Source organism: Nothobranchius furzeri, chromosome 14 (assembly GCF_043380555.1).
Source record: "Nothobranchius furzeri strain GRZ-AD chromosome 14, NfurGRZ-RIMD1, whole genome shotgun sequence".
In the NCBI taxonomy this organism is placed as follows: Eukaryota; Metazoa; Chordata; class Actinopteri; order Cyprinodontiformes; family Nothobranchiidae; genus Nothobranchius; species Nothobranchius furzeri.
Window position 1 is genome coordinate 38,828,258 of NC_091754.1, and position 16,477 is coordinate 38,844,734.

A 16,477-nucleotide genomic window follows, 5' to 3' on the forward strand; every position below is an offset into this window, starting at 1 on the left:
CAAGGGTGGACTGAAGCCTGCTGTTAAAATCGTTCACTATTAAATCACAGGGAGCAGGTAAAGCAATAGGAGGTATGTTTTCCAAGATATCAATAAAACCTGCAGCCACTTCAGGGGTTAGATGATGTTTCCTGACAATTCTCACAGAGGTCTCCCGCTGGGTGAAACTGGTGATATTAAAAACACGAAATAGTGGTCAGACAGCCAAGTTAACAACAGAGAGCACACGGATAGACAGGCCATACGTGATGACCAAATCTAGGGCGTGCCCTCTGTTGTGAGTTGGCTGTGTGACGTGTTGGCTAAAATCCATATAATTAAGAATATTTTTAAAATCTGACGATAAAGGGTCTAAAAGATTATCCACATGTAAGTTAAAATCACCAGCTAAAATTATTTGGTCATAAGAGTTGTGTAAATTTGATGTCGCTATATGCTTGCTTAGTATGAGGATTGCTGTAAAGTCACTGACACTAGTCAGTGACTTGATGCAATTTGCTGGGTTCCTTATATAGGAAACATTGTTTCTGATTGGCTTAATGAACTGACTTGAATTGGAATGTTTATTATGTGAAGTGCCTTGGGATGACTCTTGTCGTGATTTGGCACTATATAAATAAAATTGAATGGAATTGAATTGAATAAAGAAAAATTCTATAAGAGATGTGCTATTTTTGAGAGGTCTATAAACTGTGACACATAGAACTTGAGGAGTCCCAAAAACAGCTGCATTGTATTCAAAAGTGCTAAAATTATCAAAAGAAACAGCTTTGGCGGTAAGTGTTGCTGAGATTATAAAGGCAGTACTGCCTCCCTTTTTGCTGCTCCTTGTAGAATAAGTAAAATTAAAATTTGGTGGGGAAACCTCTGTGAGAACAACAGGGGCATCTGCACTCAGCCAGGTCTCTGCTAAAAACAAACCATCCAGGTTGTGATCTAAAATCAAATCATTAATAATAAAAGTTTTATTCAGCAGAGAACGGACATTTAAAAGTTTCATATTAATGGTAACTGGAGAGGGAGTGACAGTATGATTGTGTGAAAGTGGAACTACTGGTAAATGTTTAGGATTTCACTGCCTTGCGGCACCCAGTTTTCCACCTCAACTGACTCCGAAAGAGTGGAACCCACCCTGAGCTGAGCATGCGCTGATGGCCAATCACCGGATACACGGCAGCGTTTGAAGCTGATAGCAGCTCATTCACAAACATCAACAAACAATTAAGACACATTTTCGCCTAATTTATTTACTGACAATGCAAAAAAATGATCTGGTAAGTATGACTCACTCAACCTGGAGGTAAGTGGAGAAAATTTAGAAATTTTACAAAACTATATTCACTAAGTTTTTAAGTTTTTTGTTATGGGTCCGAAGAAATCAGCAGCTGAGACCGAAACACCTGGGACTAAGAGGAGCCGTCCTCAGGACTCACCTGAGGCCTCGTCTCCCCGTAAGGACATTTTAGAATTATTAGATTCTATTGATAAATGGCTTCTGGGATTTGAGGGGCGACTTCATCTGCTAGAGCAGGGGTGGGCAATTATTTTTTCCATGGGGCCACATGAGAAACAGAAAATATTGTGGAGGGCCAGGCCAAAAGGCTGAAGTCAATTATGCATAATATTAATGGTATTTCTTTATAAAAAGCAGTAAATATCATTGTTTTTTTTTTCAAGCTGGTAAGAGTAGACTATATGTTATAAATGAGCAAAGAGGAAAAAGTGAGGTTGGCTTACAAAAATGTGATTTATTCAAATTTCCCAAGGCAATGGTAAACAAAGTGTACGCATTTGGTTTTTGTTAAACATTTGTGACTTATATTAGTTAACAGTTTCAGTCACATTCACTCCAAAACACATTTTGAGTTTCAAATATTGTTGGAAAGAGGTTCTTAGCATTCTACAGACACACAGTATTGTCTGTAAAATAAAATCACTGAACTGTGATCTTGAGAAAGAGGTTTAAAACAAAAGTGTCCCAGTTCACTGCTAGTTGCCTACATTTTTGGTCCAAACACCTTATTTTGTGTTTTTAAGCAATTTTTTTCTTATTCAGTGAGAGAAATCTAGTCTCTGCTGGGCTTTAACGAGTGCATCAAAGTCAGGTTGAATGTCTGAGGTGGAGATGCGAAGCACAGCTGACAAATGATCATCAGTAAGAGAGGATCTATACCTGGATTTTGTAAACTTCATCATTGAAAATGTTTGTTCACAAATGTAGGTAGAGCCGAAGAGAACCAACATCTTCTGAGCATGTCTCCTCAGGTTTGGAAAGTTCTCCTCCTTAAGAGAAGAGTATAAATCCAGCAGAGATCCTGACTTAAAGTGCTCTGCCAGTACTGCATCAGACTGCAGGTAAATGAGTTCCAGCTGCACATCACTGTGTTCATTATCCACACTGCAGGTAAAGGGAGAGGAAATCATGTGCATTTCATCCTCGATTGTTCTGAGCTCTTCAAAACGCCTTGAAAACTCACCATGTAATGCTCCTAACATGGATGAGTACCTGCTGAGGTGATCAGCTGATGGTGTGACTTCGTTCAGGGTTTGCATGTGAGTGAGTGTTGCTCTCCAGTTGACTTGAAAGAAACTGCAGCTTTCTCATGAAGGCCTTCACGAGGCTGTGCATTTCATGAACAAAAAGGCCCTTGCCTTGCAGTTTGGTGTTCAGTTCATTCATCAGTGCAGTCACATCAACAGCAAATGCAAAATCTGCCATCCAGTCCTCATCTGAGAGCTCTGGAATGTCTTTGCCTTTCCTCTCGCAAAACTCTCGAATCTCTGCTTTCAAGTCCCAAACCCTCTTCAGCACTTTCCCCAGGCTGAGCCATCTGACAGCTGTGTGGAGTCCTCCAAAAGAGCGGCAAACTGTCTGTGATTCATTGCCCGCGCCCTGATGAAGTTTATTATTTTAGTAACAACATCAGTAACATGGTTGATTTTTAGCACTGACTTGCACAACACATGTTGGTGTATAATTCAATGCAAAAACACCAACTTTTGATCTGCATCGATTTCTGTCACTTTATCTTGCATGCGTTTCAAAAGTCCGACATTTTTCCCTGTAAGATTTGGACAACCGTCTGTTGTGACACCTGACAGTCTTTCCCATTTCAATCCCAGAGTGTCCGTGCACACATTTACCTCTGTAAAAAGATCACTCCCTGTCGTTGTCCCTTTCATCGACCGCATTGCTGCCAGCTCCTCTGTGAGCTTGAAGTCTGTTATCCCCCGGACAAATACGAGCAGCTGGGCTGTGTCGCGGACATCAAAGCTCTCAGCTAAGGCCAATGAGAAAAAGTCAAAACTTGCCACTTCACGTTGCAGCTGAAGCTCCAGGTTTCCCGCAATGTCCTCGATCCTCCTGGTCACGGTTCGCCTGGACAGCGGGATTTGCTCAAATGCGCCTTTTTTCAGGGCATATTAGTGCGGCAGAGTCCACCATGCACTCTTTGACAAACTCTCCCTCCGAAAACGGCTTGCTGTTTTTAGCTATTTTGTGGGATATCACAAAGCTGGTCCTGGTTGCTGCATCCCTGGATGTGTGAAGCTTAGTAAAAAAGCCTTGCTGCTTTTGCAACTTTGCTAGCAAAGCTTCAGATGTCCGTGCCCTCTCAGCATCAGACAAGTTCTTGTATTTTTCCGAGTGTTTCTTGTCGTAATGCCGACTCAAATTGTAGTCCTTAAACACGGCAATCTCCTCCCCGCAAACCAAACACATGGCTTTACCTCCGACTTCAGTAAAAAAAATACTTGGCAGTCCAATCTTTGTTGAAAATCCTGCATTCGGCATCTTTCCTTTTTTTTTTTTTTTGCATGAGCGGACATTTCTGGGGCTACAATCACCATGTTAACCGCGGGCACTTGTTGCTATACGTATTGCGTCATTGTGCACGTAAAAAACAACTTCAAAATAAAAGCAATGCAGCCTTAGTCCATGCATGAGGTAAAATGAGAAAATACATTTATTTTGTAATTTCCAATTAACCTTACGCGGGCCGATCAAAGTCAACCAAAGGGCCGTATGTGGCCCGCGGGCTGTAAAATGCCCAGGTTTGTCTTAAACCAACATATTTCATTCAGGTTCTCATTTCAGTGTTCATAAAAACTTTTGAGCCACGCAGGACAGTTCTTAACTACGTAGAAAAATGTCCTCACCTGCTTCTGAGTTGTGTATTTTAACTGGTGGTTTTCCACCCTGATTTACAAATAAATTCTTTAAAGGCCCCGTGTGTGAAATTCACAGAAATCATAGTAAAAAGATCCGACTCTTTAGCACCACGCAGTTTAGAGTCGGTTTTGCAGCTATTGGAGCCCCCGAGGATCAAAAAGTTTTTTTTTATCATTATTTAAAACTTTATTAACAAATATAACAAATACAATACAAAATCGTGTTGCTGTAAACGGCAGCATGTCATCATCTAATTCCATCTTTCAAGTCAGCCAACAGGTTAGTTGTTTTCATCTAACTTATTTTATTAATTTAATCTAAATAGGTTTTGAATAAGAAAAACTTTTTTATGTCAGTTATGTTTGCTAATAGCAAACGGCAGCTAGTTAATGATGACTTCTGACTACAAAAAATGACAATATTTTGTTCATTTTATTTGAGAAATGTTATATTTCTATTTGCCATTTTGGAAATATACAAGGTAGTGTAGTCTGTAATTGTTTTCTCTCCGTAAACAGAGTCAGATATCATCCGATGGTTCATCAGTGGAGACAGACAGAGGACGAGGGAGAGGAAGAGGGCGAGGAAGAGGGAGAGGAAGAGGGAGAGGAAGAGGGAGAGGACAGACGTGTGCCAGCGCACAGAGAGGCAGAGGTGTTAGACATGCGACAGAAGCAGGGCAAGCATCCCAAGATGAAGGAGCCGAATTTGCTCAAACCAGCCGCAACGTCCCATGCACAAGAGGAAGAGGCAGAGCTGCAATAAAGTCTCGAAGATCGGCGCTTTCAAGAGCTTTCAAAATCATTTTTCTTTTACTTGGATGAGACAAACTATCCCGTTTCTCAAGTTTGCTTGTAGAATATGTGTGATCCTCCATCCCTAGAAGTACGGTGTGGCTAGTTTCTTCTTCTTCTTAGTTACTTTGTCAGACTGCATGCTTACAAGGCGCACTTCTGCCCCCTGCTGTTTCTTTGAGGTTACATCATTTAAAAACGCAAACATCAAATGCGAAGCTTAATATGTTGTATGTCCCTAAAAGGTCACTGTATTTTAAGATGGCGCATGCCATATGGAGCACCGGTCTGCTTCTTTTGTCTAAAATATTAAAATATAAAGCTAATAATAATGCTTAGAATAAATGCTTGTTTGAATTATCATTAAAAAAAAAACAAATTTGAGAATGTGATACAAGAAATTTGATAACTTATAAGATGAAATATCACACATTGGGCCTTTAAAAATCCTGCCTTGTGAATTCATGGATTTTTTTTCACATTCTGTCTCTCACAGTTGAAGTGTACCTATGATGTAAATTACTGACCTCTGTCATCATTTTAAGTGGGAGAACTTGCACAATCGGTGGCTGACTAAATGCTTTTTTGCCCCACTGTACATCCAAACACTGTGGTCCTGTACACCTGTCCAGGAATTTTGGGGTAGAGTATGTGAAGACCTGTCAAAGTGTCTGAAATGTCATATCCCAACTTCCCCCCTCTCTTTGTTTACTGGGAAACCTGGACGATGTCCCGATTGAAACATATTTGGTTCACTTGGTTATGACTGCCATATGCATCGCTAAGAAAACTATCCTCATGACTTGGAAAAATAGAGAAACTCTCTGCATTAACCAGTATAGAAATCTTTTGTTAGATCATATTACACATGATACAGCCTCTACTTCCACTTCAAATCAATCTCTCTGGGCTTCATTGATCGGTTCCATCACATAGCGATGACGGGGGACCATTGATATTGTCTTGCGGAATGATGCGGGTGAGGGGATGGAGGGTCTGAGTTTGAAGTATCCGGACATTCCCTGGAGGTGGGTTCACTGGGGGTGTCTGGGACTGGGGGGCTCTTGCCCCCCTCTGGAGGTGCTTAGGTTGCCTCGGGGGTTGGACTACTGGCGGTTGTGAGTGGAGCCCCTTGGAGGTCTTGGCGGTGGCCATGCGTCACTGCCCGGCAGCTGCATTGCCCCTGGGCGGGTCTGGGTGGGGGCCTGGGGGCTCGGGGTGTGGGAGTGGCCGGCCCCATGGGGGGATCTGGGCGGGGCCTTGGGGGTCGGGTCCTGACATGTATGCTGCCGGGGAGACGGCAGGAACATGCGGCAGTGCCTAGCTCAGGTTCTGGGGCCTTAGGTAGACCTTGGCTCCTCTGTTGTCCCATCACAGGGGAGGGGGAGGACCCAACCTTACCTAAATGTCCTATGTCTTATGTGATCTGGAAGTTGTGCAAATGCAGGGATGGGCATAGATATTCTGCTGGGGTGGGGCTGGGTTGGTGCAGTCGGACTCCGTGAGGCTCTGTGATGCTGCTGCTTTGGGCTCTGGCAGGATGGGCTGGGGTCTCCATGCCCTGGGTGGCATTTTGACAACAGAGGTGCCTATTGGGGCCAATGGGGGAGCTGGCTCCCTGGAGGGCTAAGCCCAACCAGCCATTCCTCCCCATCCCCACACATTTCTCTCCTCCTGGCCCCTCACATTATCACACAAATATGCACATAGGACCTTGGGGGATGGACAAGTCAGGGAGTGCGTGTATGGACCCCATTTCTGCATTCCTGTGGCAACCTGCCCCCCAATTTTATTTGCACCTTAAACATTTCCACCAATGACATTTCACGCAAACACACATTTAGGGCCTTGGGAGTGAGCACATTCAACGGCATTTGGCAGGGGGATTTCTCAACCTCATCCCAAGTGTCAGTGCCCACTTCCAATTTTAAACTGCACTTAGACACTGAGGGCTGTGGGTGCAAGTGGAGTGGTGTGGTGGCAACAGCTGGCATAGGCCAGACGATGCCCGCACTGCCCACTCACCACAGCCATGAAATACACCTCATCAACACTCACTAACACCATATTGGAGCAGGCGGAGGGAGACTAGGGGTCTTAGCACACCTCTGTTGTTGCTTGGCTTCCTGGGTCTGAAGGCTAGGAGGGGGATCCGGCTGTCCGGTTGGAGTCTGGGGTGGTGGGTTGTTGTGCTCAGCGTCGGGCGGGGGAGCCTGCTCATCAGCACCCCAGCAGAAAGGGTTGAACTCTGGGAACCGGTAATGGTTGTACCCCATGTGATGCAGTACCGGGACCAGAGTGAATAGGGTGTGTATGGGGAGTATGAATGGGTGTCCGGCGTGTATTTTTTTTAAGTCTTTGGTTGTATGTGTATGTGTGAGCATGAGGGAGGGAGTGTGTGACTGTACCTTTGTATGACTATATATGTCAGGTGGGGACTTTGACTCCTCCCTTCTCCTGGGACTTCTTTTGATGATATAGATCTTTGTCTCCCCTCCCCCTGCCATACCTGGTGTGGAGTGCTGTGCCTTGGTCTTCCTGGGTCATGGCTCCCGGGTCAGGGAGTTTAAGATTTTTGGCTTCTGCCTGATCAATCCCAGTGGCTGTCTGGTGGGGTCTGGGTCCCTGGGCTCTGCTGGGTCCCCGGCGGGGGTGTCACCCCTGGGTCCCGGGACGCTGTGTCCCGGGCTCGGCCGGCTAGGGGGTGGGAGGCTGCGGGCAGGCCTGTGGGCTTGCCGCCGTTATCTCCCGGGACTCTGCTGGCTGCTGGTTGTGGCCCCCCGGGGGCCTTTAGTATATAAAGGGGCTTTTCTGGTCGCAGTCTCCCTGGGGTTCCTGTGTTCTGGGGCAACTCCTGGATCTCTGGGACTTGGAGCTCCCTCGGTCTCCTGCACATCTTTAGGGGGCAGATCTGTGGCCCCTCACACTCTCTATTGGACGCTCCTGTAGATAAACCTTACATAAACAAGCGCGTGTACACACACAGGTGCTCACATGGTGCTCTTATAAGTATGGACTTGGGCAAATTCAACACATGTCTTAAGGCTGTGGTTGGCACTAAATGCACTGTGATTTATTATCGTGTGATTGTTCAGTAAAACATTGTCAATTATATATTTCCTCATCAAGTTGACGCAGTGATAGCTTGCTCTAGTTGTATTGCAGTTGTGTCCCATTTTTTTGTTTGTTTGTTTTGTTTTTGTTTTCTTTCTTTCTGCAGGTCTAGAAGCAGACTCTTGTTCATTATTGTTTATTTTTGTGGAACACCCCCATCCCCACCACCACCTTTTGTCTCTGTCTGTTCGGAATTACAAAGCATTCAAAAACAATAAAGTTTAAAGTATATCAGGCATGACATTAAAAGCAGAAGCTTTGATGCTCCACCTGAGAGTAAATCTGTAAGGCTTGTCACCAGCATTCAGACATCAATTATGTTTGCTTCACAGCCAGACAGGACACGGGAAAAAAAAACTTCAGTCACATCTTCATCTTCATCACTCCCGTTTTCTTCTTACAGGTGAAGAGAAGAAAGAAGTTTGATGTTTGGCTGAAGAAGAAAAGTCACATTTAGATGTTTTATTTTAAACTTTCTTCTCTTTTAGCATCCTAACGATAAAAGGTTTTCTGACAAGATGAAGAGATTTTCTATTTTCATTCATCTGATCTTATATTTACTTCAGAATGAACTGAACATGATGAAATAAAAATTTTATTTAACAGCTAAAAAAAAAGAAAAAAAGGGTGGAACCCACCCTCACCTGGATCGCCCTACCCTTTAAAAAAACCTCTTATCCATCTTGTGTGCGCAGTTACCCGGGTGTAAACAATAACATTCAATGGGTCTATAGCAGCTTTAAAACGTACTACCAACTCGTTCTTATTTTCCCAAAATTTCAAGGACAGGTCTGTTGTACCTTCACTGGGGAAGAATATTGTAGGACTCATTGTGAGCCAAACGAGAGATTTCTGTTCCAGTTATAATGTTGGATGAAGCAGAAGAGAACTACGTTTTAAAACACAAGCCACTTACTTCCAAAAAGTTGAGGATGTGGATCTACATTAATCTGGTGGACAGCTCCTAAAGCTTGGTTTATGCTTGACGCATTTACTTTCCGCTTGGTGATGCGGCTCGCGGCTGGAACGCGCTTCACAACTTGCAGCGTTTATGGTTCATGCGGCTTGTCTCTGCGGTGAGCCAATATTCTCCCAAACTGTAGGGGGCAGCATGGAGCTCTACAGCATGCATCCAACACTACACCATAGTAGAAGTAAAAATTACTGTTGTTTACAACATGGCATTCCAGCATTTTTTTAACAGCGTCCTCGTCTTTTCCGACAGTGCGAGCTATTTCTCTCCAAGAATTAACAATATGTTGATCACGGTGATCTCTGAGAGCTGAATCATACAAATGTCTGTATTTACGAACCTCTGCCATACTAGTTCTTGCCAGTCCGCCATGTTTTCCCACGTCCGACCGTCCGCGTGATTGGAAATTTTCCTAGGTGCGCGGTGCGGAAAGTTTGGGCCGTGCGGAGGCGTGGTGGAGGGGCGTGGTTGTTAAAATGACGCAGTTTTGCTGTGCGGAGCCGTGCAAACCTCGCGGACGCGTCAAGCATAAACCAACCTTTATAGGGAGGCTACAAGTAAATAAAATATTAAATCTGTACTGAGTTCTGAAACTAGGGTGCAGGAAGTTGTTTCATTGTTTATTTTTTATCTATTTTTGACCTTACTGGGGTTAAACACTCCAAAAGTAAATCAGATCCCCGTAAAGCAGACAGACACATGAGTTTATTCCAGCCACACCATCACTGCTGCACAGTTTACATTCTTGATTGTTCATTGGCATCCGGTTGGGCAGCAAAAAAAGAGTTTCGTTGTGCATGACAAAACCAGCAAAGCTTCACAACCCTGAGTCCTTTATAAATGAAACTGCCTTGCCTTAAGTGGTTCTGGTTCTGGTGCAATGGGTCCAGAAAGGGATCATTAGGTTAATATCTACTCTTTCCAGGGAGCTGAACCCATAGCACCCCCACTGATGGAGAAACGGCAGCACACTTCCTAGTCGGAGATGGAAGTTTGTTGGCCCCCTGGAAGCCCCTTGTGGCCTGGGGCATCCAAGCAATCGCCTGCCCTGCCTGTTGTCACAAAGCAGCGCCTCTGCTCTCTACATGTGCTAATTGCACCTGATTGAACTGGTTTGAACCAGATTTCCACCTCACCACCATGTGAAAAACCCGAAGGCTCACTGTCAACACGGAGTGAACTTTCCACATATTTCCAGCCCCTCACTGAAGATGCTGTCATGTTGTATGAGTGTGCCTGCGAGCCCTACCTACTGACCCCACACACACTCATGGTGATTTTAATCATTCAAAACTGATTTCAGCTAAACCAGGTTACAAAAGTTTTTGTTTAAACCACAGCAGCAAGGTGAACCACACGATATGAGGTGCTCGTTAGGAGGGGGTGGGTCATAAGTCTCCCTGCAGTCAGAGACAAGATAGTGTGTTGTTGCTGTTCTACTTGGATGTCTGCTTTCTGAAGTCTACTTGGTCTACATGTCTAGGTCTTGTTTCAGTGAAGAAACTGTGTTTAAATGGTTCTGACATCCAAACTATTCTGCTGTTACTTGAGCATTCCTGTGGAGCTCCAGGCCTACAGAGACTCCAACCTGCAAAAGATCTCCATGTCAGAGGCCACAGGAGATCCTCAGAGCGGATCTAGGCTGTCGTAGAGGAACATCAAGTCCTGTTCAACACCAGGCAGCAGATTCTCTCTCATACCTTCTCTTACACAAATTAAACAAATTTGAAACCCTCAAATAACAAAAATTACACCAAAAATCCAAATAAATCCTTCGTTTCAGACAGCAGACCTTGAGTGTCTAGAGCTGGAACAGAAGGAGCTTCTGTTTCTGAGGTCGAAGCATCAACTTGTCTAACAGCCTGTGTTTGTGTCCCACCTTCATTAGCATATTCTCATCGTGCTGCTGATCTGTCAATCTTTATAGATTTTGCTGCATCGCAACACCCTGTCGTTACCATGGCAACACAGGAGAACAAAAAGACGTTTTTTTTCTCAGCCTCTGCTGTCATAGGTTGAGATGCAGGCAGATGTGTCGCTGTGATGTGATGTTAAGTAGACACCGCTGTGAAAATATCTGTGAGACACACACACACACGCACATACACACACACACACGTAAGCACACACACACGCACACACATATACACAAGCACATACACACACACAATCTCATACACACGCACGCACACACACACACACACACATACATACACACACATAAGCACATACACACGCACCCACACACACATATACACAAGCACATACACACACACAAGCACACACACACACACACACATGCATGCACACACACACACTCACACACACACATCCCTCTCCTCTCACATACCCATCACTACACACCAATTTTCTGTCATTTTTCCTCCCTCCATCACATCACCACGGCAACCAGGGAACCACACTGATGGTCTCCCAGCTCAGCGGCATGTTGATCCCCATTCTCCTCCTCCTCATCATCATCACCAGCAGGCAGAAGCCATCAGCTGACGTGTTTACTCACATTCCTCTCAGTCGGATCAGGACCTGGTTGTTGTGGTTCTGCTCTTGAGTGTCAACAAAGTCCTGTGTCTCTTCAGGTTGCTGCACCTCCTCTGTCTGCAGCTGCTGCTCTTTAGATTGCTGTTCTTCAGTCCGTGACATCTCCTCGCACTGCACCTCCTCCTTCACTTCTTTTTGCTCCTCCTCCTCCTCTTTCTCCTCTACATCTTCCATCTTTCCTACCTCCTCTTGCTCCTTGTCAATCTGCTGTTCCTCTGTGAGTGGCATCTCCTCACCCTGCACCTGCTCATCATCCTCCTGCTGCAGTTCCTCTCCATTCTGCACCTCCTCCAGCTTCTCCTGTTCCTCATTGTGTTGCTCCTTCTTTTCTTCCTGCATAACCCCCTCTGTCTCCTCTTCCAGTGGCTTTGAATCCTCCTCTTTCCTAAACAAATTCTCACAAAGTCTGTCCTCCTGTTGCTGCTCCTCATCTTCTGGCACCCACTCAGGCAGCTGTGCCTCCTCCGCCTCCTCATTCATCCTGTTGAAGGTTTGTAAAAGTATTCACGGAGCAGAATCAATTCCCTGGGAGGTGTCCTAATGTCTCTCAGCAACACAGAGTTTTGAAAACATCAACACTGATTGCAGCACAGAGTGCTTGAATTTCTGCAACTCAATCCAACTTCCTGTGATGTCGCCAGACGAGCTCCACCAATCCCAGCCTTTGGTTTGTGACGGAGAAGAAAGGCTAAAGTTCGCCAGAACTTCAAAACACAAAGTCAAGGAAAAGCCAGTCGATCAGCTGATGACCTGATTGAAAAGCCCACAGTTCAGCGCTGGACTCCTGCACTGCGGCGGGCTCGGAGCATCGCCGTGGCAACACAAGGGGGAGGTCGCCAGTGATATAGATGGGACTGAGTGAAAGTGTGAGCGAGAAAGCAGAGTGATGGTGGAGGACAAAGAAGAAGCAGAGAACATTGCCCAGCGTTTCCGTGGAAACTCAACGGTTGCCAAGAGTGATGGAATCCTGCAATCAACAGACCTCCCTCTTTCTCCTCCTCCTCCTCCTCTTCCTCCTCATCATCACCTCTCAGTTCCAAATGCACATAACTTTATGTTTCAGCTCTGATGAAAACATCAAACGCCCCCTTCCCCACCCTTGCTGTGTGTGTGTGTGTGTGTGTGTGTGTGTGTGTGTGTGTGTGTGTGTGTGTGTGTGTGTGTGTGTGTGTGTGTGTGTGTGTGTGTGTGTGTGTGTGTGTGTGTGTGTGTGTGTGTGTGTGTGTGTGTGTAGGCTTTAAACACTGATGATGTAATGTTCATGAAAATGAGAGTCACAAGTTCCCAGTCAAGTGGAACTGTCAGATATGTGGGCGCCATCTTGAGGCTTCACTGGTCATTACATCAACACAGTCAGAGCTGTTAAGTTCAGATCTAAAATACATGTATATTGAATTTCCATTCCATTCCATTTATTTGATAAAGCACATTTAAAAACAGCATGTGAGCTGACCAAAGTGATGTACAGGGGTAAAAACATATAAGGTTAAAAGAATAATATAAAAGAATAAAACAACTAGAGCAAAACACAAAGAACCAACCATGAGAAGTCAATAAAATCAGTAAAAGAACAGTGTAAATAAACCATCGATAAAATAGCTAGGCAGTAAAAGCAAGGGAATAAAAGTAAGTCTTTAAGTGAGACTTAAAAACCCCAATGGAGGGGGAGAGTCTGATATTCAGCGGGAGATCATTCCAGAGTTTTGGAGCGCAGACAGAAAAAGCTCGTTCACCACGGGTTTTGCAGCGTTGACGGGGAAACTGTAGTAGGTGTGGGTCACCTGAACGGAGAGTCCTGCCTGGCACATAAGGAGTGAGTAACTCGGATATGTAGGGTGGTGCTAAGCCATTCAGCGCCTTAAAACCAAACAATAAAATTTTAAAACGTATACGGTAGTGCACAGGAAGCAAGTGAAGTCTTGCTAAAATTGGAGTGATGTGCTGCCGACGGCCAGTATTGGTCAGAAATCTTGCTGTTAAAAAAACTAAAAAGAGAACTTTTAGGCAGATGTCTCAGGTTTATCCATGTGCTTCTCCTTCCTCTTCTTCCTGCTTGATGACTAGCTTCCCTAAAATAAAATAAAAAAGATCATTAAAAAGTGTTCAAGATGCAACTATACCTGACATTATTAAAAGCATTTTTTTTCTAATTTCTTAAATCTCCAAGTCGTTTTTCCAACATTTAAAGGTGTTATTTTCTTCTTGGCCTCCAGTTTAAAAATTGTGTGAGCTGTCAAAAGCACTTCAATAACATTTGAGGACATTTACATAGAACATCTATTTGCTTTTCCACTAACACTGTACATGCTTATAGGTGGAAGGCTGGTGGTAGGTGTTGATTTGGACGCCATCATCTGGGTTCCACACATCCAGCAGCAGGACATCAAAGTGGAGGATGGAGTCAGGAGGGATGATGTCACCTGCAGAGGAGATGAAAACAAAAATCACTTAGTATCTTTGATCGGACTCGTCTCAGTGAGGATCTGACTGAACCTCTGCATGCCTTCTGGGTAAATTATCAAAGTAAAACAAATGTACGTTATTGTTTATAAATAAGAGCAGTCCAGCAGACGGTAAAAATAAAAACATAAACAGATATTTCTAAAACACTTCAGTAAGGAAGTTTTTAATGCTTAGAAATGCAAAACAAACAATTTCAGAATGATTCTTTAGTAACTCTGAACTCTAATGTGGTCAAGCCCTTTCTATCCCGTTTGTTTCAGGATCGATTTTAAAAGACTTTTGACGGTTTTTAAGTGTCTTAACGATCTTGGGCCTTCTCATCTTTCAGAACTGCTTTTACCGTATGAACCCACGCGGTCTCTGCTCTCCTCTGGCAGCCGTCTGCTGGTCATCCCTAAAGTGAGGACACATATTCACGGCGAAGCGTCCTTCCAGTACTACGGCCCTCGCCTCTGGAACAAGCCGCCAGGGGACCTCAGGGCCGGAGAGAACGTTCATGTTTTTAGAAACAGGCTCAAGACCCATCTTTTTAGCTTAGCTTTTAACTGATTACCATCACTTTTAAAATAAATAAATAAATTAGGTAATTTATCTATTTATTTATTTATTTTATGTATTCTTTCTTTATACGTGCAATTTTTAAACAGAGTATTTTACCATAGATTTATGATCAACATTATTTTAATATCTATATAACTTTTTACATTACAATTCTCATTTTAGCTCTTATTATTTTATATTTTAACCTTAATTTAACCTTTTTCCAGTGTTTCCTCTGTGGGAGCCCTCTGCCCTGGGGGCGGTGGTCGGCTGTGGTGGCCTGGGTGCTTTCCAGGTGTGCCTGGGTGGAGGTGGGGGTCTCTGCCCTCCCCGCCCTGGGCGCCCTGTGTCGGTGCCTCGGCTGCTGCTGTGGATCTGCTGCTGTCGGGTCGGATGGCTCCCCTGATGGCGTTTCCTTATCTTAGCAGGTCTGGATTATCTGATCTCAGTCCATTGTGCGTGCATGTGTGCTGGAGGATGAGTGTAGTGAAGGGTTATTTATTGTCAGACTGTTTTTAAAATTCTGGGGATGGGAGGGAATGTGGGTACGCGGGGCCTTTTAAATTTGTTAAGCACTTTGAGTTGCATGCATTGTAGGATTAAGTGCTGTATAAATAAAGTTGATTGAGTGATCTAGAAATAATTTTAAAAAACTTTTCCTAGAAAAGATAATCACTCCATGAGAAAATCACCTTAGTCTACTAGATCAAAAACCGTTATTAGGATACATTTTAATGATCTCTTACGTTTGCAAAGACATTGTTTATGCATGTATGAACAAGGGAAAGGTAAACACAATTGCAGTGTAGAAAATCACTGCAAAAAGTCTGATTTCCAAAAACAATCTGTTGCAAACAGACTAGATCCTGCAGAAAATCCAGAATGTTGATAGAAAAAGGACTTAGCAGATGAAATAAACTAAACAGAAGTTATTAGTTTAGATTTGGAGCATTGTGTTTTCACAACATCCCAGCATATAAACAAAATCAAACCAGTGAAACACAATGATGTCGCGGTTTTGGCCTGTTTGGCTCTTATAAATCCAGAAATACATATAATTAATCTAAAGTCAGGCACACCCACAAATGGTACATGGCCTGTGTTTATATAGCACCTTTTAGGGTTCTGTAACCCCCCAAGGCGCTGGTGATGATGAGATGCAAGGTAGCCACAGCTGCCCTGGAGCGCACTGATAGAGGCGAGGCCTCTGGTGGTCTCTCCTCCAACTACCAGCAGGCAAGGTGGGTTTAAGCGTCTTGCCCAAGGACACGAGGGCAGTCACACACCGAGCGGGACTCTATCTCACAACCTCCCAGTTATGAGGCGTGTGCTCTAGTAACTTTTGAATCAATCAATTCTTTGAATGAATGTTTCTTATGCCGCACCTTCTGCACTGTAACTGCTCACCCTTTAACTTTTTTCTGATTCTTAAATCTGAAATAAATTTGTGTATTTTAACTGTGCTGTCACGTCATCTTAACGATTGTGCTACTCTCACAAACGAAAAGCGCTTTAAGTCATAAACTAACTAGTAGTCCGTCTTGGAGGGAATTTGAATGGAAGGTGAAGATGTGCTACGTTAAAACTCCACTTATCATGTCTAAATATAGTCACGTTTCTAACTAATGCTGGAGAAAATGCGGGTAAGTGGGAGACTTCTCACATATATTTTGGGACTGCCCAAAGATCATACTGTTCTGGGAAGGTGTCCAAAGAGAAATTAAAAGAACCTTACAGGTGGAATTACAATTTAAGTTAAAATTGTCACGGTCTGGGTTGTTTCTGCCATCACTCTTTGGTTTTGAGTTTCCTTCTGCAGGTGGGCGTGTCCGGAGGTGGCCAAGCTGCAGACTTATCTGCTCA

The 16,477-nt window shown here is 44.1% G+C and overlaps 1 protein-coding gene across 3 annotated transcripts in view; it reads right to left on the minus strand.

Moving 5' to 3' along the window:
* The window catches only part of pde1a (phosphodiesterase 1A, calmodulin-dependent), a 98,024-nt gene extending 85,795 nt beyond the window's left edge, over window positions 1-12,229 (minus strand). For all 3 annotated transcript variants that reach the window (XM_054746541.2, XM_054746542.2, XM_054746540.2), the window contains exon 1: window positions 11,574-12,229. In XM_054746541.2, coding sequence (XP_054602516.1) covers window positions 11,574-12,091 — 518 coding nt within the window. In that variant the 5' untranslated portion in view covers window positions 12,092-12,229. The remainder of the gene's footprint in view (window positions 1-11,573) is intronic.
* Between the last annotated feature and the right edge of the window lie 4,248 nt (window positions 12,230-16,477).